General features: G+C 33.2%; 1 protein-coding gene across 1 annotated transcript in view; it reads left to right on the plus strand.

Annotated features, from left to right (window-relative positions):
• Positions 1–23691, plus strand: part of DACH1 (dachshund family transcription factor 1) — a 423769-nt gene that overhangs the window by 163615 nt on the left and 236463 nt on the right. The window contains exon 2 of the mRNA XM_072782825.1: positions 16173–16288. Within this exon, the coding sequence (XP_072638926.1) occupies positions 16173–16288 (116 nt within the window). The remainder of the gene's footprint in view (positions 1–16172; positions 16289–23691) is intronic.

Consider the following 23691-nt stretch of genomic DNA (forward strand, 5'->3'; position numbering starts at 1 on the left):
CATATATGCTTTTCACAGAATTTCAGAGTACATTAGTCAAGGAAGTCTAGCAAAACTGTGATAACAACAGAACAGGTGCAGTTAAAACTAAGAACATGCAATCAACTGTTTTAGGCAGTACAAATATAGGACTCCAGCAAAATAAGAAAAGGAGCATCATTTTAAAATTTTTTTAATGAAAATGAATTAATATTTTGACATACAGTGAATCTATGACAGTTTTATATATTCTTAGTATTTAGTTGAGAGAGTTAATACAAGTTTTGGCATTCTTTTCAAATATTTTTTTCCAACGTCATGAATAGTTTTGTGTGGAAGCTTAAAAAGAGAAATTTCTTGGATTGCTTCAAAATGTATTCTATAGCAAAATTCGACCATTGTTCTTTTTAATCCTGTTCAGATTGATACCTTACATACTACTAGGCTTTGCTCATTAACTTCTCATCACACACCACCTATTTAGGTATCATAAATCTTATCAATAAACCCAACAAAAAGAGTATGGAGTTTCTATACCAAAGAGACCATATCTTGTAGGAAGATATATAATAGTCCCTCCTCATCTGTGGTCAGTTACCTGATGTCAACATGGTCTGGAAGCAGATGATCCTCCTTCTTGCATAATATCAAGTAGGCCAGTAGTAGCCTATGCTGCATCACAGATCCTATGTCATTCCCCTCACTTCATCTCATCATGTAGGCATTTTATCATCTCACATCATCACAGGAGGTGGAAGGGTGAGTATAGTACAATAAAATATTTTGAGAGTGAGAGAGACCACATTTACATAACTTTTATTATAGTACATCGTTAACGGTTTTCTATTTTATTATTAACTATTGTTAATCTCTTACTGTGCCTAATTTATAAGCTAAACTTTATCGTAAGTATGTACGTGTAAGAAAAAACATAATATAGAGAGAGTTTGGTATTATCTGTGCTTTCAAGCATCCACTGTGGGTCTTATAATGTATCCCCCTCATAAATAAGGAGACACTGCTTCACTACTTTTTCTCAAACAGGGAGATCTCAAGATTTAATAAAATTCATTTTTGAGGTCTAAAGAAGCCCTGTGTTTGGTAAAATGAAAGGTAGTTTTTAGAAAAGTCAGACTAAATGTTAGCAAAAAGAAAAAAACAATTTGAAACTTGACCACCTCAAGGTGTAAGTAAAGCTGAAATTTTTTTCATGTAGTTAGCCATCCACATGTCTTCATTTATCATCAGTTTTTTTTTTTTTTAACTTTGACATATTTTGTGGCAAAAACATTTCTTTGCTTTTGCAGCTCCTCTTGATATATAGACTTTTGGAGGCTAAACTTGACCTAAGGCAAATAGCCAAGTTATAAATTCTAGTCAATAAAGTCTAGAGGTTATTCTCCTGATATGCAGGCAATCTAGGATCTCCTTCTAATTATTTATCATCACTTTATGCTAATGTTTCTAAAATAAAATACTCTTCGGTACATACACAATTACTTTTAATATTTTCAGAGCATTACATGTTAGTTTTTCCTGGTGTTTGAAAAATAATTTTAATATCACTGATTCCATCTCCTGGATGCTCTACTTTATTACTTTTGTGATGAAAAGCAAACAAAACAAAGCAAAACCTTGTTCATTGCCAAATATTTAGAAGATTCAAAAACTAATAAAGTATTTTTGATACATTAGGCCAATGGTCCTTGAGAAATATGCAATGTATGTACTCTGTCAGTGATGGACAGAATATGATATTTTGTATTTGATCTGATCTTGAATTCCCTTTTTACTAGTGAGGTTGTAGTTTTTAAAAAATGCTTATTACTCTATATTTGTGTTAATTCTATTTGTATTCTTTTGCCATTTAATATCAAATTCTTTATTGTTTATAAATTAAAGCAATAATCTTCTGTCTTTGATATATAATAATTTTCCTGTTTTGCCACTAATCTTTCAAAATTAGTTTTCCTAAAATCGTTCTTAATTTCTATGCAGGTAATTCTATCAATCATTTTTTAATAGTTTCTGTCACAAATGTCATTCTTATAAAGTTCTTTATTATCTGAAGTATAGTCTCCTTTAGTCCTTTGCAATTTTTTAAGTCTGTAATTACTTAACCTACTTCCTTAAATGCATAAAATGGGAATCTCAGCTTTCCAAATAACAAGTGAATTATTCTGATGCCATGTTTTGAATAATATAGCCTTACAATTGTTATTAAATGCAGTATTTTACTTTTTGTATATAATCATGCATATGTAGGGAGGAATCTATGAGAATAAAGTTTTAGTCTCAAGATGGTTTACTTTTGATGTCTATGTAGATACATTGATTAAATCAAATGATTAGAAATGCACACTTTATTGTGAAAGTATGAATTACATTTTCAAATACATGTGTCCAGATTTTATTTTTAAAATAAATATTAAATATTTTTATTTATTTATTAATGAGAGACAGAGACAGACAGAGAGAGAGAGAGAGAGAGAGAGAGAGAGGCAGAGACATAGAGAAGCAGGCTCCATGCAGGGAGTCTGCTGTAGGACTCGATCTCAGGACTCCAGGATCACTCCCTGAGCCAGAGGCAGATGCTCAACCACTGAGCCACCCACGTGTCCCAGTGTCCAGATTTTAAAACCAGGTTCAAAACTGTACGTGTTTGGGCATAGAATACCCTAGTTGATGATTTCAAGCTTCACATTTTGCAATTAGTTTAAAATTTTTGGAGTATTCTCTTTCCAACCCATATCATTTTGAAGCACTAAGATCCAGAGTATTCAGTTAGGTAGAAGAAGGATAATGCAAAGAGTACAAAAACTCAGAGGTCTTTCACTTTATCATCATTATCAAATTAACACCATACAAAACACTTTGACATGTCACAGCTCCAGTCTCTCAGGTACTTAAATAGCTACTAAGACAGTGTAGATTCAGATGGCCATAGATCAGCAGTGAGCATCTATTCCTTCTTTCACCCACTCATTCATTTTTTTTTTCATTTTATAAGTACCTACTGAGTTTTCACTCTTTCTACATTTTGAGTATAGAACAGGGAACAAAACATATTCAAAAATTCTTTCCCACATGGAGCCTATCTGGACAAATCACAGTTACTATATATTTTCTTGCTTATTAGCATTTCTAAACCATAGTCAGTCTAAACATACATTGGGGTGAAAGAGCAGAACTATAAACTGGACCCAGTGACATGATGTGTGAGGGTTAGGGATGGTGAAGTATGGAGACCTCTAGCTGAAGATCATTCCAGGAAGCGCAAGTGCAAAGGTATGGAGGCAAAATAGTACATGTATTTCAAAATAGCAAATGCGTTTGGAGTTGTAGAATAGAAATATAGCCTTGAAAGTAAATTTCAAAAATTCATCTCCATATGGCTTTTTACTTCTAATGTAAATTTCTTTAGAGCTAAAACATTTCTGATTAGCATGGCAATTCAGAATGGAATTGGATGTCAGACCTGATACTATTCTGCTTTTCTACCTTAGCAGTCTATAGCCTATTTAGGATTACTTATCCTCTCTCCATCATTCCATTCATCTGTAAAATGGGCCCAAGGACAATATTTTTCTGATAGAGTTACTTTGAAGTAAATAATACAGTGCATATCAAAGTATTAGCATAATGACAGTCACATACTAAATTCAGTTATTATTAAATTTGATGATTTTTAATCTCTATCTTGACAATAGTTAGCTAGCTGAATTTTCACTCACATCTCATCATGAAAATCTACAAAATTGTGAGCCATCATATTTCACATACTATCACTTCCTAAGTATGAATGTTATAATTAGATTATGCATTGCCCTTTTAGGATGCCCACTCTTGGCCTCTCAATATTTGCCTTGCCTTTTACAATAGGTCCTTCAATCACCCACACCTATTGGTAGTTTTGATACTACAGAATTCACACAATTAACTGCTCTCTGTACTGGAAAGTCAGGGAAGGCTACAGAAAAAACAGCCTTGGTTATTCCCTCAAAGTCTTACCATATAGCCTGGACTAAAAAACACACAAGAGACATACTAAATCTATAAAGATCATCTAGAAATTCTGTAGAAGTGGAGCATCCATTGAAGTCTTAATCTACCTATAATTTCTCATGTTCTACTTACTTTCTGCCTTAGAGCCCTTGATCATGCTGTTTGAAACTTTCAATGCCTCTCACTTATCTCTACCAGTCAAAACCCACACTCACATTTCAAGACCCACTACAAATGCTGATTCCCTCTTTATAGTATTTGAAAAATTAATTTTTTGATTATTTGGGACTTATTATCATAATTAACTGCATATTCTACCAATAAGAAACTCCTTCTTGGAGAAAAGATTACATTTTGTTGTCCTTCTCTCTGTCATAGTATTTAGGACTGGTCTTTGTATCCAGTGTTTACCCAACACATGTCTGTGGGTCTGGTAATGTTGGAAGAAAGGAACACATTGGAATGTGTCATCAGATATAGACTCATGGACTTTGAGAGTCATTTTTTCTGACCATGCATCTGAGGCAGAGTTCTAGATATCAGAAACTCCTTCTAATAGATAAATCAACTAAAATACAGAATTCTATCATTTGTTTTAAAAAATAAAGTGTAATAGCTGTTGTCTTCATAGAATTCTCTGTGAAATAATGCTGGCCACAATACTTAACCATAAAACAATTTTCCATTTGAACCATGAATAAGAAAAAATCTTTTTAAATTCATAGTAGCACTGTATTTTAACAAATCTCTGCCTCAGTTTCCATATTTAGAAAATGGAAATATTTATAACTCACAAAATTATTGAATTAAATGAAAAGATACACATGAGGTGCTCAGAAGAAATCCTGGTACATATAAATATGTCACCTTTCAATGTAAGCTCTTATCATTTAGTCATTTAAGTAACAGTATTAAGGCAATACTTTTTTTTAGCATTTTGGATTATGATTTGGGTACAGATAAATAAATGCAAAAACATAGGAATTAACATAATGATTGGGATTTAAAAAGCAGTCTCTGCACAGTATTCTGGGAGAAAAAAACTCCCATGATAAAACAATGTCTATTCAAGCTTGAAAGGACAATTGTCAATGTCTTCTTCAACTCTGTGGTACAGGCAGTTTATATCATAATTTTTAATAATATTGAGCATTAGTATTAAAAGGCCATTCATTAAAGAAAACACTTTCATAAAGTATTAAATAGAATTCAATTAATGTAAACCATATTAATAGCAATGTTTGGTGCTTATGTAACATCTATGTCAGATAATGAATTAAGCATGTTATTAAATCTCTGCAGGCTGGAAACAGCATACCTTTGTCTGCCTTAATATAATCCTTTCATTAGTTCATAGGCCTAGAATTCTCCTGGGAGTATCAAAAAGTTGTCAGAAGGTCTGAATTCTGGGGGTGTTATCTGAATCTCTGTGCTTCATGACTACATTTCTTGACAGCTCCCCATATATTACACGGTGGAGGGGAATGGTGAATGTATTCTTTTTCTAACAGGTTTCTCAAATAAATTAGTTACGTACATTTTCTTCAGCTGTAGCAAACAAATAACTTGTCAGTGGAAGGTGAAAACATGTATTTTAGGTTGAGTCAGCCATCTTACCTCTGCATTCACAGGCAAGGAGACAAGATTTTCTCAGTTTTGATTTTATAGACTCTGTTTTTAAACCTCATTTGAAGCTACATCTCTAAGCACCAATAGTTTAATATAAACATAACTATTGCATCTAGTTTTGTAATTTATCAGTGTCGGTGCTTATACCAAATGGTTTTTGTGTGTGAACATTTACTTTACCAGAAATTTATTCTAATTGCTTCAGAACAGTAAACAGCAATGTGCATTGATGCACATTTACTATAGTTTTCTTTAAAAAATCTTTATTGTTGTTGATAGTGATTTTTTTCTTTATAAAATATCTTCATCTTGTATATTAAAAATATGTAGTAGGGGTGCTTGCCTGGCTCAGTCAATAGAACATGTAACTCTTGATCTCGGGGTTGTGAGTTCAAACCCCACATTGGGCCTACAACTTACTTAAAAAAATATAGAAACAAATGTGATCAAGATTGAGGTGAAAATTATTTTGAAATGATAAAACTCAATTGAGTCATTAATGAGTTTCCTTGTTCTGGATACAAACCCCTGTCAGAGTAAAATATTGAAAGGGAGATGGATTAATTACTGGTTAGATTTAGATTTAGTCCACACAATTGATTATATAACACCAACTTGTTTTTGAATTCCCCTAAAATAAAACATTTACAACAAAGATACATTCAAAGTAGATAAATGAATCATAACATCCTAAGGACATTTTACCAAAAATCAATGCATACCACACATCTAGCATATTTCTCAAGATCAGAAGTATGGAGACAAATGAAGAGATGAGTTATGACCTATGAAACTATTTGAAAAAGATTATGTGCTGTATTATGTGAAACTTACCATAAGGAAGAAAAGATGAGCATGGATTTGATTAATACAGGATTTCATTACAGAAATATGTATTTGTGTGTGTGTATAAGGGAGGTATGTGCTATGGATGTTTTCTTACTCAGTCCTCTCTCCTCTTCTTCAAGTTACTGACTCCTGTTTGCTCTTATCTCTTCTTTCCAGAGGTACCCCTACTGTGATGTTCCTACAACATTCCCTTGGAACTTTTACTGCAGTATTTAACATGATTTATTGCAATTCTTTATACATCCATTTCCAAAAATAGACTGAGCTACTTGAACTCAGGGACAATATCTTATTGGTATTTCCAGAACACATTATAAGGTCATGCACATTAACATTTAATGTTTGTTGACTAAATGAACAAACAAATATGCTACAGAGGCAGATTGCATGGTTCTCAGAGCTTGGCCTCTGGACCAGATTGCCTTGATTCACAACCTGATTCTATAACTTTTTTTTTTTAAGACTTATTTTTTAAGGGAAGTTTTACGTTACAACAGAATTGAGCAGAAGGTACAAAGATTTCCATATATCCTCTGCCTTCAACACATGCACAACCTCCTCCATTGTCAGTATCCCCCACCAGAGAGGTACATTTGTAACAATTAATGAGCCTACACTGATACATCATAATCACTCAAAGTCTGTGGTTTACATTAAGGTCCATTCTTGGTGTTGTACATTCCATGGGTTTGGACAAATGTATAACGGTCCATATCAACCACATCCACCATTATTGTATCATGTATAGTATATTCACTATCCTAAAAAATCTCTATGCTTTGCCTATTTATCCTAACTCCCATCCCAACCCCATTCTACTACATTTTATATATGGGATATTGAGTATGGCATTTTTCTTTCTTGTGTCTCAGTTTTCTCATCAGTAAAATAAGGATAATAATAATACCTATCTTAAAGATTTGTTACCAATATTAAGAGTTAGATCATATAGTGAACTTAGCCCAGTGCCTATGGATTAGATAATATAATACAACTGTGATTATTTTATTTTATGAACTATTCCACAATAAAATGAAAACATTTGGAAAGGGGGCATTCAAGTGTTGGAAATGGCACCTGCTACAGAGGAGAATTGGATATTATTTTGTGATTGGAGTAATGGGTGTATTTTGGAGTCAAATTCAAGATGATCTATAAAAACATTAATAGTCAAACAGAGCCACTGCACATTTAGGAACAGGTCATGGTATGTGCCAGTGAAATAAAAGATTACATTGCTATTGATTCAAACACAATATAACCAACAATAATTGCAGAAGATATAGTCATTTGAAATTGAAAAAATGTTAAAAAGTAAAACTTTTTCTTTGTGACTATAGAGCCCAGTGTTTGCAAAAAGATTAGTTTAGATAGTGCCTATTTTAGTTGGAATATCTTTTAATATTAAATTTAACTTCTGTAGAATATGGTTTTAAGATATGACAGGAACTGTGAAAAATGAGCTGATAAAGTATTAAATCATCTCAAAACCTCAAGAAAGCCATGCACTATTGTTTCTAATTATTTTAGGAGTAGTCATTCTTTGTAGATAAGAATGTAAAAAAATATGTTTTGTGGTAGATTCATCTGTGTCTTGGAAGGCTTATGAGAAGAAGAGAAAATTATAAGGTGACTAAAAAGTTAAAAATATTTAGCTTTCTAGACAAGCATGTTCCTAAATGACATTGCAAATAATACAATAATAATAATTTAATAGAATGATATAATATTAAGACCTTTGCTTTGTTAAAGGTTAATCTTAAAAAACATATTCCATAAATAAAGGAATCTAAACTAAGATTATTATATCAATTCTGTGATTAATATAACTAAATATATTATATGAATTTTGAAGAATTTTTTAATGTGGTATTTATGTATAGATTGTAAAAAAAGGGAGAAGGGCTTGTCAATGTTAAGGACTAGATTATCCCAAGTATGTAATCTGTCCAACAGGGACTCTCTTTAGTATTTTGGCTGTCATTATTTGTTAACTCAATATACAGATGCTTAAGAATAACTTAGTTACATTCTGATATATTATAACTCTTCTGGGGATAATTTCTTATTCAGTATTAATAACTCTAACTAAGCTGGAGACCCAGATATTTTGTCAATGACCTGTGCAACAGGTTTTGTGTTAGGTAAGTTTCTGGTACAATTTCAGGCCTAGATAGCATGAGTTATGAAGTCAGGGGTGACAATAATTCTTCCTCACCAGAGTAGCTAATTCTAACTCCTATTTATTTTTTGTTAGTGATGATTTTAGTTTAATTATGTTAACCTTCTATTTTGAGTAATTATCAAGTCTTACATCAACTTTGTAGAATATGTGAATTCCTGCTTTTCTTGTTTCTAGAGAATAATTTGCATGTGACAATTGTCACGTGACCTTGACACAGAATGGTTTGGTAATGTTGAGGCATGAGGGATTTTCATAATTAAATATAAGCATACTGTTAGGAAGAACTTATTCCACTAGAACACTAGTCTCTAAACAAACTCACTGGAAATAACAGTTTTCATGATAAACTAAGTTTCATGAATGCCTATTTTACCACATTCTTAGAGATTTATAATACATATCAGCATAGGAAAACTCTGAGAAACTGTCCTACAAAAAAAATATTAAAAGTTTTGGGAATTTGTGAGGTTCTTCCACAAAATACATGTACTTAAAATAGGATTGACTGGGCATTTCCCAAATTAATTTGAGCACAGATCATTTTTCACAAATTATTTTTAATTCTTTTTCAAGGGAAATTTTGTGTTTGTATATGTATTTGTTCAGTTATATACAGAATTTTCTGCTCTCTTAGTCTAGCTCAGGTCGCCATAACAAAATATCATAGACTGGATGATGTGAACAACAGAAAATTATTTTCTTATAGTTCTGGAGGTGGAAGTCTGAGATCAGGGTACCAGCATAGTTGATTTTTGGTAGTATTTCTCTTCATTGGTTGTAGATGGCCTTCTTACTGTGTCCTCACATAGTGGAAAGAAAGCAAACAAGCTTTCTGGTGTCTCTAGTTACATGGGCACTGATCTTATCATGAGGTCCACACTGATATGTCCTCATCTAAGCCTAATTACTTTCCAAAGGCCCTATCTCCAAATACCATCACAATTAGGTTTAGGGTCTCAATGTATGAATTTTAGGGGCATACAATTATTTATGATACCTACCCTATAAGAGCTGAAGGAATATTGGTTGCTTTGTGCTCATGAGTAGTAATCTGAGGGTGTCTCCTCAGAGCTGGTGTCATTTTAAGTGCCTGCCTTGTGGAACTTGGTATTTTGGTGACTATGGAAAATCATCTCTTTGATGAGTTAGTTCATAATCTGTTTGTACTGAGAAATACACATGGCTGGAGACACCTGCCTATACAGAGAACACAGAAAATCCAAACAAATGAAAGGTATGAGTTTGGGAAAGTGCTCTCTTTTGTCATCATTGAAAAAAGTATTGTATCCTTCAAAATTTTACTGTCTATAGAAAAAATAAAGTTCCATGCAAAGGGAATACATGGTAATCGTATACTATCTGAATTATTTATATTGTTGTCTTTTAGAGAGCTGAAAAAAATTCAACTAGCAAGTTAAGGAGATATTTCTAAAGGAAAAGGACCCATTTATAAACTGAGGATTATAAATCAGCTGTTTCTTTTAGTGAAATACATAACATACATTAATCTTAAGAGGTTCTTTGCATTTTTTATGTTGATAGATCAATTTTATGAGGCTGGTTTAATTTGGAAGATATCAGTGATTGTACTTTTCATATTTTAGATTAGTTTTATAGTTCTTACAGGTTAATATTTTTACATATAGTTATCTGCTTTTTATTAGATATTTTAGAACTGAACATAAAGATTAAGAGGATAAATTATATCTAGTTTTTGGTATGTGTAGAGGTAAATTTCAGGCATTGATCAAGTTTAGCCAGGATCATAGTTTTTCCACAATGAATTATCTAAAAAATATGGTCAGTCATTAAAGTGTCAAACAAATTAATGTTAAAGGTTTGTTTTTATATTTTAAATTAAGATATGTTTTTGACAATTAAAAATCTTCAGATATAGAAAAAATATGTATTTCCTCAACCAATGATTATCCCTTCTAATATTTTAGTATGTTTCCTTCCAGTCTTTTTTCTATGTATATTACTTGTTTTACTTAATTTCTCTATCGCTCCTGTGCTCCATTATGTACATATCTATAGATTCCATCATTTTCATCTTACTTGGAACATAAGCATTTTCTCATAGTCTCTTTATAAACATTATTCATGACTTCAAAATGTTCAAGTGGATATGTAAATCATTAAAGAAATTGTTCCTTTCCAGTTAGAAATAAGAATGTGTATGTGTATGTGTGTGTGCCTATGTCATATATTTGACTATGTATTTAGTCATAGTTCTCATATATTTTGGCTTGGCTTTGTAGAAGTAGTTTGCTAGAAAAAATATGCAGAATATAAACACACAATTGGAACTTTTCTGGGGAGAAAGCAAATGAACTCTTGGAAATTCATGGAGCAAGCTACTTTCACTTCTAAATGCTTGTTTGTATTCCAAGACTAAAATCAATGCTCACTTGCTGCCATGTGTTTTAGTTCTGCACTACTATCCCACAGACTATTTCATTTTGTTTTCTTCTTCAAAGTAATGTCTAGCCCATTGCTTGTACAGGAGCTCCTTTCTGTCAAATAGATGGATGAATGGACTGAATATTTGAATGGGACTCTTCTTTAAGATGGTAGGATTTGGAAAAAAATTTTTGCTAGGTAGCTACTTTTGCATTTCCTGACTTACAGGCATCACAGTCTCTTCCTGGATTTTACATGTTTCTCTGCTCTGACTCTCAGGAGGAAAATTGAACTTAATATCTCAAAGACTACTGAAAAGATTAGCAGAAGATGTGCACAGTGAAGGTGGGGGATTGAAAAGTCTGTGCTGTACCCTCCCCTAACATTTTAAATGATCCAGTCTTTGGATGCACCTAGCTTCTTATTAATTTATATCAATTCAGTTTTCTCTTTTTAAGTTTAATTTTGACTTCACCCTGAATAAGTACAATAAAGGACTAGGAAAAGTTGCTAAACACAGTTATGCGAGAGAGAGACAGAAATTAGCATGAGACAGATTTAATGGTGTGAACTAAGGCAGACATCTGCCCAGTGATCTATCTAGAAAAGAAAGCATTTTCATTCAGAACTTCAGGAAAGAGTGTACCTGGGTGGATTCCCAAGTAAGTGAGTCATTAAGTGTGGATTTGGACACCTCTAAGCCATTTCTCTCTTCTTTGAATGCAGATGGTTGAAAATACCAAAGGCTGTACTATGGCTCATGTGTAAAGCTGGCAAAAACAATTACCAAAGTCATAAATTTGATTTCATTCAAGCTGTTAAGGGTAATAATTTATTTAAGTGAGGTCTTCTGCTTTGGTTAGAACTAAGAAAGTTCAGCTATTCTAATCCTCTGGGGTAGATCTGGGTTACTATTATAGATAAGGAGGCTTGAAGGTGGCTACTATTGAGGCTACTGATCATTCCAACAAGAAATGCTTTTGCTAATTGTTTCATTTCATCTTTTCAGTTGTTTTTATTTTTCTTTCCAAGAATAACTTATTTCTTACAAAGTAAACAGATCCACTTAAAAAAAAAAATCCTGATTTAATCAGATGTTTTCAGATAACTTACACCTAACCTGTGTCTTGATCAAAGCTGTATTTTCTAGTAAATTGGTAGTGCTGGTATTTGAAAATAGAGTTATCAAGACAATACATGTGTGGCCAGAGGGGCGGAGTACTACACAGGTTCTCTTGGAATTTCCCTACAGCTCTGTGGAAGGTAATTTAAATATTCAAGTATTTTACAATTCAGTTATCTTCTCTAGAGATGAACCCTCTGGTAGTTAGTGACTAAGACCACAGTAAAGGTAAAATACCAAACCCATCAATAAGAGGATCTAATCGAACTGTAGGTCATGAAGGATGGAGGAAAGTCTTGTCAATAAATAAACCTTCTAACTTTCCCTCTGCCAGGACATTATGTAAAACTCCAAGGAGAAGTTCTAGTGGTCTTATTCTTATTCTTGAAAATTCTTATTCAAGGATAAGTGATTTGACTATCCTTTAAATATTTTCTTCTTTCTGGTCCCCTCTATCCTTTGAGTAGACATCTCAAAATTGTGCTCTCTTCTAATTGTAAAGTAATTCTCAGTTGGGTATTAGTTGATGGCTTTAGGGTGTTGCTACCACCAGGGGTATTTTAATGGAAGGCTTTAAAAGACCTTAAAGCTTCAATACTGAAAGCACTAAATCTCTATTGGTGGCATTGGAGGCAGTGTGATAGATTGGGCGGGAGAGATCTGGGGTGAAAGGAGCCCACTGGGTCTATTCTAATCACAGCATGAACTAACCTGTTCCTACTTAGTAGCCTGACTTCTACTTCCCGAGTGAGGGCAGTGAGGACAGCTCCTGTGGCCTGAGTAATAAAGTACTCTTAAACAGTTGCATTTTCTTTAAAAGCAAAACAAATTAAACTGCTAAAACTTTCAAATGTTAGTTTCCTTTTCCTTTTTCACTTTCTCCATGGCATCTTGCTTGAGGTCTCTCAATATCTCTGTGCTCTTTCTCTGGACTTCTGATGCATATTTAGGATAATCCTTAGACTCAAAATTCCAAACTTTTGTCAAGACTTACTTTTCATTTCTTGGAAAATTCCAGAGCACTGGAATGGATAAAGTAGGATACTTGAGGAATTTTGGGGGGAAACGACTTCTTAAAATGGATTAAAACTTATTTCAATACATAGAGTGAAAAAAAGAAAAAGGAAAGTAAATATATAATAATCCAGGCATTGAGTTAAGTTTAAAGGATATAAAGATATATTTTATATACTTTCTTGCTAAATATGCTGGAAATTAAAACAAATGCACAGATTACCATGATCCGTGCAGAAAGAGTTGTACACCATAGATTATCATAGTGCATAGGAAGCATACCTACTTAGTATGCTGGTTAGTATAAGGATGCTGTTGTATATAGTATGCTGGTTGGTAAGAAGGATGATTAAAGTTTACTCAAGTTAGCCAGGTGAAATGGAGATGAGGGTGAGTTGGTGTAGAAAAGATCTTGGTGGCAAGGGAAGCAGCATTTATAAAGGTAGTGCAATAGGACACTAAAGCAACTTGTGACACTCTTCATTCAGGGGGCCATGAATGTAAGAATAAAATGGTGAGATTGGAATAGTAGGCAGGAGCGTTGGAAGGCTTTGGTGCTGTGATAAGGAGTGTGAATCTTATAGAGAACTACTGATATCTTAAGCAAATGGAAAACATGATCAAATTTGAATTTTAGAAAAATCTTTCTGAGATCAGTATGGAAAATTATTTTGACTCTCAACTCTAGACTTTACAGTGGAACAAAGTTGGGAGATAGATTTAGAAGAGTTCAGAAGACTGTAACAGTAGATCAAATAAGAAATGAGGTACTGACCTGGAAGATGAAAGTAGGAATAGAGAAAGGAAAATGGATCAGAGAGACATCTTCATTGAGATGATATCTGAGTATACAAGGGGAGGAAAAGACATAGCTGAGTCCTGGATTTTTAGCTTAGTCAGTTAGGTGCCATTTTGCTGAACCAAGGAAAGAGAAATAGGTTTTAATGGATAAGATGCTGAGTTCAGATTTGGATAAGCTGAGTCTTAGATTATTAAAGAACATCTAAGCAGAGATTTCCACTAAACAGGCATTAATCTATCTAAATCCCAGGAGGAAGACCTAGGCTACAGATATACATTTAGCCATTATTCCTTAGCATCTCAGGGATGTCAATAGCAGGATAACTCAGGAAGACTGGAGGCTATCAGATGCTTGATTAATCCTAGGCAAATAACAAGAGTTAACGAAACGGTTGAAGATGAAGAATAATAATGACAAATCAAAATAAGTAGCTATACAGATACTACAGTATGAGGGAGGGTGTCCTTATGGAATAGCAAAACAAACTCACAGTCTCCTTGCTTTTGGTTCAAAGGATCTGGCCTTCAGGATCTGGCCCCAAGTTGTAAATCTAGCATTATCCACCTTTGCTTCTCATCTTCCTTGGCCTGTTTTGGCTCACTGGAGATAATTCTGTACATCCATTAATTGTCATGTTTCCTTCCTCTCTCATATTCTCACTGGAGTGCACTTTCCCTCCATTCTTTTTCTCTCTGTCCTGCAGAATTGTTTTCTAATGCTTCTACTGTCAGGAAATCTTATCTCTCTTCCCTAACATGGAAGTCTCATCATCCAGATTAACCTCCGATTAATATTCAGATTGTAACTTTCTTATGACACTTAGCACATTCTGGTGTGTGCCATGGTTATTTATGCACCAGATTTCCCCCCTTAGGCAAGAGCATAAGCTTCTGAAGACTAAAGAACCCATTCTCCCAAATTAATCTCCACAGTGTATTGCTCTGAAAACAGCAAGTGCTTAATAATTGTTTGTTAAATGATCACATATATCACTTACACTAAATCGTAAAGGTAAGATCTTTGAATTTTCTGAATAGGCAAAGGATCTTAGTTGAGGCTAACATGGAAATGTGAACTTATGAAGGCTCTTTCTGGAAGTTCTGAGATGTCTAGGCACCTACTGGCCAGATGATGGGAAAGCCTTTCATAACAGCACATTCATGATACAGAAGCAGAAAGGAAAAACATAATTCTAAGTGTATTTGTTTCAAGAATTACTAAAATTATATTCTTCATGTTATTCTCTTGCAAAAATAGTAAGCCTTTACCTCCTTTTCACCTTCTGCTTTTGTAATTTTAAAAGTTAATCGCATGCAATAGGCATATAAAGGAGAAGTACCGCTAAAACACAAACACAATGTGTTTTTATTTATCCTAAAGGCAGATATAAGAGGCTATACTGGCAGTTTCTCAACAATGTCCTGCAAATAATCCTAAGCCTTTCCAATTTATTTTAGTGTATTAAAAGTAAAGCAACCTAGTGGGGCTGTTCATTTAAATAGAATAGGGTTAAATGATAACTTGACTTATCTTTTAAATGACAAAAAATAAAGAAATTGCAAGACCTTTTCACACATTAGATATGTATTGTCATTTATCATCTAGATATCAGGCTAGCAGTGCGAAGTAATAAAACATATCATCGAAAAATGTGCTATAGGTCTGAATCACTCTTTCATTCCACCTCCCAGCTAACTGTAGTATTAAATCAAACAAGCAGAACATTTCCTTAGGCAGCCATTGCCTTTTAATTTCCTGAAGAACCTTAAAATATCATTCATTACAAGTACTACACATATTTGGTTTTTAAAAGTCTCATAAATCAATAGCAGGCTGACTGTAATAATTATTACAAGTTAGTGCATAATTTTCGTGCTGAAGGCTGCATGCAGAACTTTAGCATATGCAAACGAGGCAATTCAAACTGTGTATAGATATTAATATGAAGAAGCAGGTAACGAGGTGCAGGCTATGAATTATGCATCAAGAGTGGCTGATCTTCAATGAGGAAAATGAATTCAGCATGTAATCTAATTAGTGATGGAAGTCTATTACATCTAACTGCAAAAGCAACCGTCCTTGAAACAAATTTATTTACAGTCCATGTTACCACTTGAAACAACTTTGAAATGATGTGTAAGACAACAGCTTAATTGTAAAAATTTTTTGTTTGTTTGTTTCAGTTCTAGACCTGGAAGGCCTCCTAAGAGGACTCAAAGTGTCACCTCCCCAGAGAACTCTCATATCATGCCACATTCTGTTCCTGGCCTCATGTCTCCTGGGATAATCCCACCAACAGGTAAGAATACTACCCATTTATGCCAAAACATTAAGATTCAGTCAATGACATAGTTTTTATATATGTATATGTTTACATAGAAATTTATACCCATCAAATGTGTCTTGTGCACACTGACGTAATGCTACCAATGAGAATTTCTTGCAAAACTGCATTGTGGTTATCACCATTTCTTTATTTAAAATAAAATGAAAGAAGCTAAACTGAGAATAGTGCTAGGAGTTATTCTAATTAATCCTCTCACTAATTTCAAACTACAAATTATTATCTCTATTTTCCTGGTAAGTAACTGAAGCTAGGAGAGAATCAAGTGACTCTCCCAAGGTCAATTAGCTTATAACTGTTAGCGGTTGGTTATTCAATTCCAGGTCTCAGAATTTGAAATTTATGCTTTTGTTCATAAGAACTCTGAAATAGATTGAAATGCATCCAAACAAGACAGTAACTACATCAATAAAATATCTCCTATTTTTTCAAACTGTAATGTGAATACATTTTCATTAGAAACATCTGAAAGATGTTCATTTCTGGAATTTAAAAAATGTGCAAAAAAAAGAATAGCCTTGACTTCACAAGCTCCATTCCATAAACAACTCTAATAATGCACTAGATATGAAAATAACTCATTTGATTTCTAGTAATTGGGTGTATTCGTTGAGTCTTTTATTTACTTATACACATTTTCCCACTTTCCATTTTTCATCTACCTATGAGCAAATTAAAATAATAATGATGATGATTTTATTTGTATTAATTCTTACCATCACAGGAGTTTATTGAGGAGATATACATATAAACAATTGCCATGTAACACAACTGATACAGGAAGGATAATCTGGCAAGATGAAGAGAGTTTTTATCTTTTCTCTGAATTCCCATATCAGTGTTTTCTTTTTTATTTTGTAACATTTCTCTTTCTCTGTGCTTTGATACCATCATGGATAATCTGATTTCATATGCCATATTTGGTAGGAAGCTCTTTGAAAGCATAACTACTTTAATTCACTTTTATTTTTATGAGAACATCTGAACAATTCATTCACCTTTGTGGACCTTTATCAAACATTTGTAGAGTTGAATTGAAACTATTTGTTCCTTTTTATATATATTTTTTTTTTCCCAGTGAGATACCACGGTATATACTTAACAGTAAGTTATTGAAAATGCTATGGAGAGTTGTATTTTTATGCTAATTTTGCAGATGAAAATTTGAAACATAGAAAAATGAAATCAACAGCTGAAAATGACCCAATTACAGAACGAGTATCATCATTTCCATTTGTTTAATTAGTCGTGTTTCTCAAGTGATTGAATCCTACTGGCTGAAATTCTAATGCCAAATTTGAGATTCAGAAAAGAAATAGGCAGTGCCATATTAAACTTAACTGTTTTTATTTAACAAGATAAAATTTCCTGTTCCGAACATTTGGCATTTTTTTTTTCTGTACCACATAGGCTAGATGTAACTAAAACCTTAACTGTTCATGTTTTATGTTTGAAAGACTCAGGTGTGCTAGAAGAAAGGCCTAAGAATTGTTGACTTAATTAACTTTTCAATGAACTGTGTTATGGGGATTTTAAAAAATCATTTTAATAATCATTCTTTATTTGAAAAGTTTGTGTTGCAGTTATCTTGTGGGTGAAAAGTATTCAAGATTGGATTCATATTAACCTGGTTCCAAATCGTCTATCAATATTTAATTTTTTTTAAGGGAAAGATAGTAAGTAGTTCATTACCAAAGCAGTGATGAAATAAGATGATTTTATGACAGTCTAAGCATAGCAACGCCTCACATAGTTAACATCATCAAGTCACTTTAGGGTAAGTGAAATTTCTAGATAGTTGATGATCATATGCCAAAATGGAAAATCAAAATATTAAGTTATTTTCAATAGACCCTTTTCTGAAATTTATTACATATTTTCCTGGCTTGGTGAACAGAGACACCAAAGGTAATTGAAATGTGACTCATTACGATAGACATTCATTTTTAAAGTAGGATCAATTTCATGTATTTAAGTTGCTGTGCTGTTCTCCTCAGAGATGTTTTTGTTTGTTTGTTTTTTGTTTACTTTTGTTCTTCCTAGTGTGTCATGAACCTAGTAACCAGAATTTTTCAAGCTTATTAAACATTTTTCTGAAAAAAGACCTTAAAGAGTCATATTCTAGAAAAAGATGAATAGAGGCTCATCAGGTAGTAAAATGGATTGAAAAGTAGGTTTTGAACAGCTCAGTGCTCTGTAGAGTCCCCATGACTCTAAGACATGGGGAGCATGAGCTCACTATTACCTATTTCACTTACTTTCTTTTTTTTGTTTAAGTTTTTATTTAAATTTTAGTTAGTTAACATATAATGTAATATTAGTTTCAGGAGTAGAATTTATGTGTCATCACTTACATATAACACCCAATACTTATCACAAGTGCCCCCTTAACACCCACCCCTGCGTTAGCACATCCCTCCACCCAGGTCTCCTCCAGCACCCCTCTGTTTACTCTGTAGTTAACAATCTCTTATGGTTTGTCTCTCTCTCTCTCTCTCTCTCTCTCTCCCTCCCTCTTTTCCTTTCTTCTATGTACGTCTCCTTTATTTCTTAAATTCCACGTATATTTCATTTACTTTAAACTTTCAGAGATCTTTCAAAGATTTGTACCTGCCAGGGAGTTGACTGTTGCACATGAGGGGGTGTTATCATAATATATTCAATGTGATTGGTCTTTTGCATAAAATTCTAGATGGAGAAGTTTAGATTTTAGTTGAACACAGACTAATGTCTCCATCCCTTGGATTATTTACTCACTTTAAACATTAACTGGAAAATTTAATGGCTTTAAAGAAATCTTATAGTTCTCAAAAGAGTGTAACACTTTTCTCTCAAGGAGACCTTGGTGTATACAGGGAATATGATTTACTATGAATACACAGACTTTTATGTCTCTGGACTTTATTTATATTTGCTACTTTTCAATATTTGTGACTTTCTTTAAAAAATAAAACATCATTTTTTTCTTCTTAAGATGGGGAAGGTGAGGTGTGTTAGTTGTCTTTTTAAAGACAACTAATGAAAAAGTTATATATCAGTATCATTGGTATTAGGCAAACTAGTTTGATGATATTTCTACTATGTTTTTAACCTGTGGGTTTGCAATTAAAAAATTATTTCCAAGAGTCTATAGTTATATCAGTATCTTTAAAAGACTTGAAAGTCATGTTTCTAAAACTAGTAAAACAAACATTTAATCCTCAAGAAAACAACGGAAGTAAAAAAGAAAAAAAAAAGAAAAAAAAACACCCTCAAAATTTCAAATCCTTTCTAAGATTTAAATTGTAACCTACCTGAACATTGATCTGTACTTTGGACTTCCAGTATTACAATTTGAAAAGTATAAACAATGCAAATTTACCTTAGAAGTTGCCAAAATTGGTCCTGTGAAAGAGAAAATTTACTAATTTTGACAAATTTATAAAAATCTATCAATTTGTTTGTAATCATTCCCTCATGTTTTCTTTTCAACAATTGAACACTGGAATTAAATAACAGTCTTTCCTGGAGGCATCTGTTTTCTCAGGAAAAAAAAATCTATATTTAAAAAAAAAGTATTTCTCTACTCCTAATATTATGTACTTAGGTATTTATAATTATAAGAAAAACTTGAGATTGCTTATCAAGCTTATTTGTTATTTTGGTTGCTTGAGTGGGCTTGTGTGTAACCTTAGAAGGGGGCGTGGGCAGATGGTGATAATTTCCAAAATTTATGGTTGTCACAGGATGCCATAGCAACCAGAAGTGGAAGTTAATGAAAGAAAGAAGGCTCTTTGTAGAGTCTTACAACGCAATGCCTCCTGTAGTGCTCTCTACATTTACTTGGACTGAGTACATGTCATAAATCATTTTTGATAACAAATACCAGTTTGGAATAAATTTATCCTAGCAACAGAGTTCTAACAACATTCATACTTTTTATAGAATTGTGTGTATTTTACAATTAAGGAAAGAGTTATTTAGGAATTCTAAATATTTCCCTCTTGTGCCAGGAGTGCAATTTGGCTAGTGTATTTGGCCAACTTCCTGAATTTATCTTTAGGGCAGAATGCAAACTAGTTTTGAAATACAATTTTATATAAGTATTAAGAAGTAACTCAGTGAGTCCCAAATATTTGCATTTGACTTAGAAGGAAAAAATTTAAATATATGCAAATTGAATGAATGACTTTTAGTTTTGTGTCTTGGACATACATTTTCCTTCACTGTGACCTTGTGGGCGCATAACCAATATGCATTCAAGATAAAGAAAGCAATTGTAAATACACATGCACTATGCTTAAAAGGTAAGAACTTCTAAGCACAATTTTATCATTTTGGAAAAAATACTAGAGCAGGACAATGTTAATCCAGAATTAATCCCATAGAAACATTCTTTTCTTAAAGAAACAAAAAAAGATTATAGGAAAGTATTCTCATGTGTATTTAGAATTCAAAGGATTATATTCAAAGTTTATGTATTTTTACTTTTCTGGCTAAATGCTACTAACCAGCAACAACATTTGAACTACCTCTTTTTGCAATATCAGCATTTGTAATACTTTAAATGCATTAAACATTCAACTTCTGGGGAGAAAGCTCATGGTGTATTGTATATTGTATATTGAGAAGTTTATTAAAACAAATGGATTGCATTCCCTGGGGAAACTCACAAGTAAGGATAATAGAAATATGCACAAGTAAAACAGCCACAAGTGGATTGATTGTCTTCACAAATAAACCTAACAATCTACTGAATGTTTTGCTCAAAGAGTAAATATGATATAAACGATTTATAAAGTATTAGTGTTATGTAGTATGTGTATGTATGCATTTTCATTCATTTATATGTAGGGAACATTTGTGAAGTTAAATCACTAGGTATTTTGAGGGTAGTGCATTTAACTTACCAGTACTTAATGCATGTTCCCTCATAGTCTTCTTGAAGAGAAAAAGAAAATACCTTTTTTATTTTCCTTTTTGAAAGGCCAGCCTAAACCCTAGACTTCATCATATAACTTACTTAGTTTTAACATTTTTACTGAATACTGTGTTAATTACCTGTGGCTGCTATAACAAATTATCCTATTAAATAAATGGAAATTTATTCTCTCATAATTCTGTAGAAGTCCAAATTTGGTATCACTTGGCCGAATCAAGGTGTAGGCAGGGTCACACTGCCTCTGGCGGCTCTTGGGGAGCCTTTGTTCCTGGACTCTGAGTGTCTGGTAACTGCCAGCATTTCTTCTTGGCTTGTGGTTCCCTCACACTAATTTCTGCCTTTTCCTGTGTGTATGTGTGGGTGCGCCTGCGCAGGCACAGGTGTATAAAATTTACTTCTGCCTCTCTTGTAAGACATCTGTGATCGTATTTAGAGCTCATTAGATAATCCAGGAAAATATTCTCATCTCAAGATCCTTAGCATAATCACACCTGCAAAACATCTTCCATGAAAAGTGGCATTCATAATTTCCCTACATTAGAATATGGGCATAATTTGGGGGTCATATTAGTTTACCAATCCAGCGCGTCCCTGGCTGGGCCAGCTACTATGAGGGGCTTAAGCATGGTGTGGTAGACATGCATTTGGAGATTTTTGTGATTTTTATTCACTGTGGTATCCGAGTGTGTAGAATATTGCTTGCCACAGAGTAGATACTCAAAATAAATATTTGTTCAATGAATATGGCTAATATATGTTTAGTAAAGGATTTCTGAAGGGAATTATTATGCTTCCAAGTTATCAAATTTAAACAGTGGTGTAATATAATTTAACTTAAAATTCCCATTAAGCATGGTTAGATTCCAGATTAAAGACTCAGAGGGTAGAGACTAACAGAGATGTAATAAGTAAATGGAGGGCCTTTATTTGTTTGTTTATAGGTTATGATGGCTACATTAAGTATTATCATGAACAGTTGATGAAATTTATATCTCCAGATTGATACTCTAGAGAAAGCAATATCTATAGGAATAAAATGGCAATATAGAACTCATTAGTCTTTAAAATTCCTGCATTTTATTTATTTATTCATGAAAGACACAGAGAGAGAGGCAGAGACACAGGCAGAAGGAGAAGCAGGTTCTATGCAGGAAGCCCGATGCAGGACTCAAATCCCAGGACTCCAGGATCACGCCCTGAGCCAAAGGCAGACACTCAACCACTGAGCCACCCAGGCATTCCTAAAATTCCTGCATATTATATACTATATTATACTGTCCTTAAGGATTGGAATCTTCATTGTGCCCACAGTATCTTGATATAGAACTAAATTTAATACATATGTGAATAAAATATAGCTAATAATTTAACTAAGTGTACATACAGCTTTGGTATGAGGAACTGCATAATAAATATATTTACTTTATTAAATATGCAGTATGCATTAGAATCAAGCATTTCAGCCCAATCACAATATGCCCTGGCTCTATTACTTGTGTAATAGAAATTCATAAATGTCTTTTTTTCTGAGCTTTTAGAGCAAAGATCTGTTATTTTTAGGTTTAATTAACTATATAATAGTAGACTTCTGGACAGGCCTCCCATCTACTTAATTTAGAGGAAAATTACAGTCCTTTCTTCCCTCATTTGTTTCTCTCTTCCAAGTTTCTGAGTTCTGTGTTCTTACATGCTTACACTGGGCCATAGTATGAGTTATAATCTACTTACACTTCTCTCTCAGTAGATTCGAAGTAATAAGGTTGCTAATATTCTTAATTGACTAATTGCAAGGTATTATTTGCTTCCTTTTTAGTAATATGATGCCTCCTTTGACAGAAGAGAAGTTTATTTACATTAAGAAAAGCAAATCAGATTTGAGTTAACTTTTGATTATGATAGTGGATGGTGTGTGGATTAGCTGGGGCTCTGTGGACTATCCATTTATTGTGAGATTCTCAGACAGTCTTCTAATAATCCCTTGGTTATACAGTATGACGTCTTTTATTGCTCACTGCATTATCTTGACCAGTAGGAGGTGCTGTTACTATCCTGGTTCCCTCCCTAGTAAGAAAACCGAGAAATAAAAATATTGTTCATTCAGGAAAAACAACCTATTCTGCTATAGATATACTTTGAATATTCCTAAAGATGATATAGAACAAAGTCATGTAAAACCAGATAAACAATTATTTGTGCGGTCTCCTTCTATGTCTTTGGTAGACTCTCCTTTCTGAGACTAACTTCAAAGCTTCAACTCCTTCCCAAAATGATGTCCTCTTGGCTTGTTGAAAATATTTTTTACAAGCATTTTGGGGAGAAGTTTTACAACTTCACACTCTTCTTTGTAAAGAAGTAGAATTGTTTATTGAAAGTATTGACAGGACCAAATATTTCAAGAGAACTTGATAAATGTCAGAAAGACAGCAGTATTAATAAA

Source organism: Canis lupus, chromosome 17, assembly GCF_048164855.1.
Source record: "Canis lupus baileyi chromosome 17, mCanLup2.hap1, whole genome shotgun sequence".
In the NCBI taxonomy this organism is placed as follows: domain Eukaryota; kingdom Metazoa; phylum Chordata; class Mammalia; order Carnivora; family Canidae; genus Canis; species Canis lupus.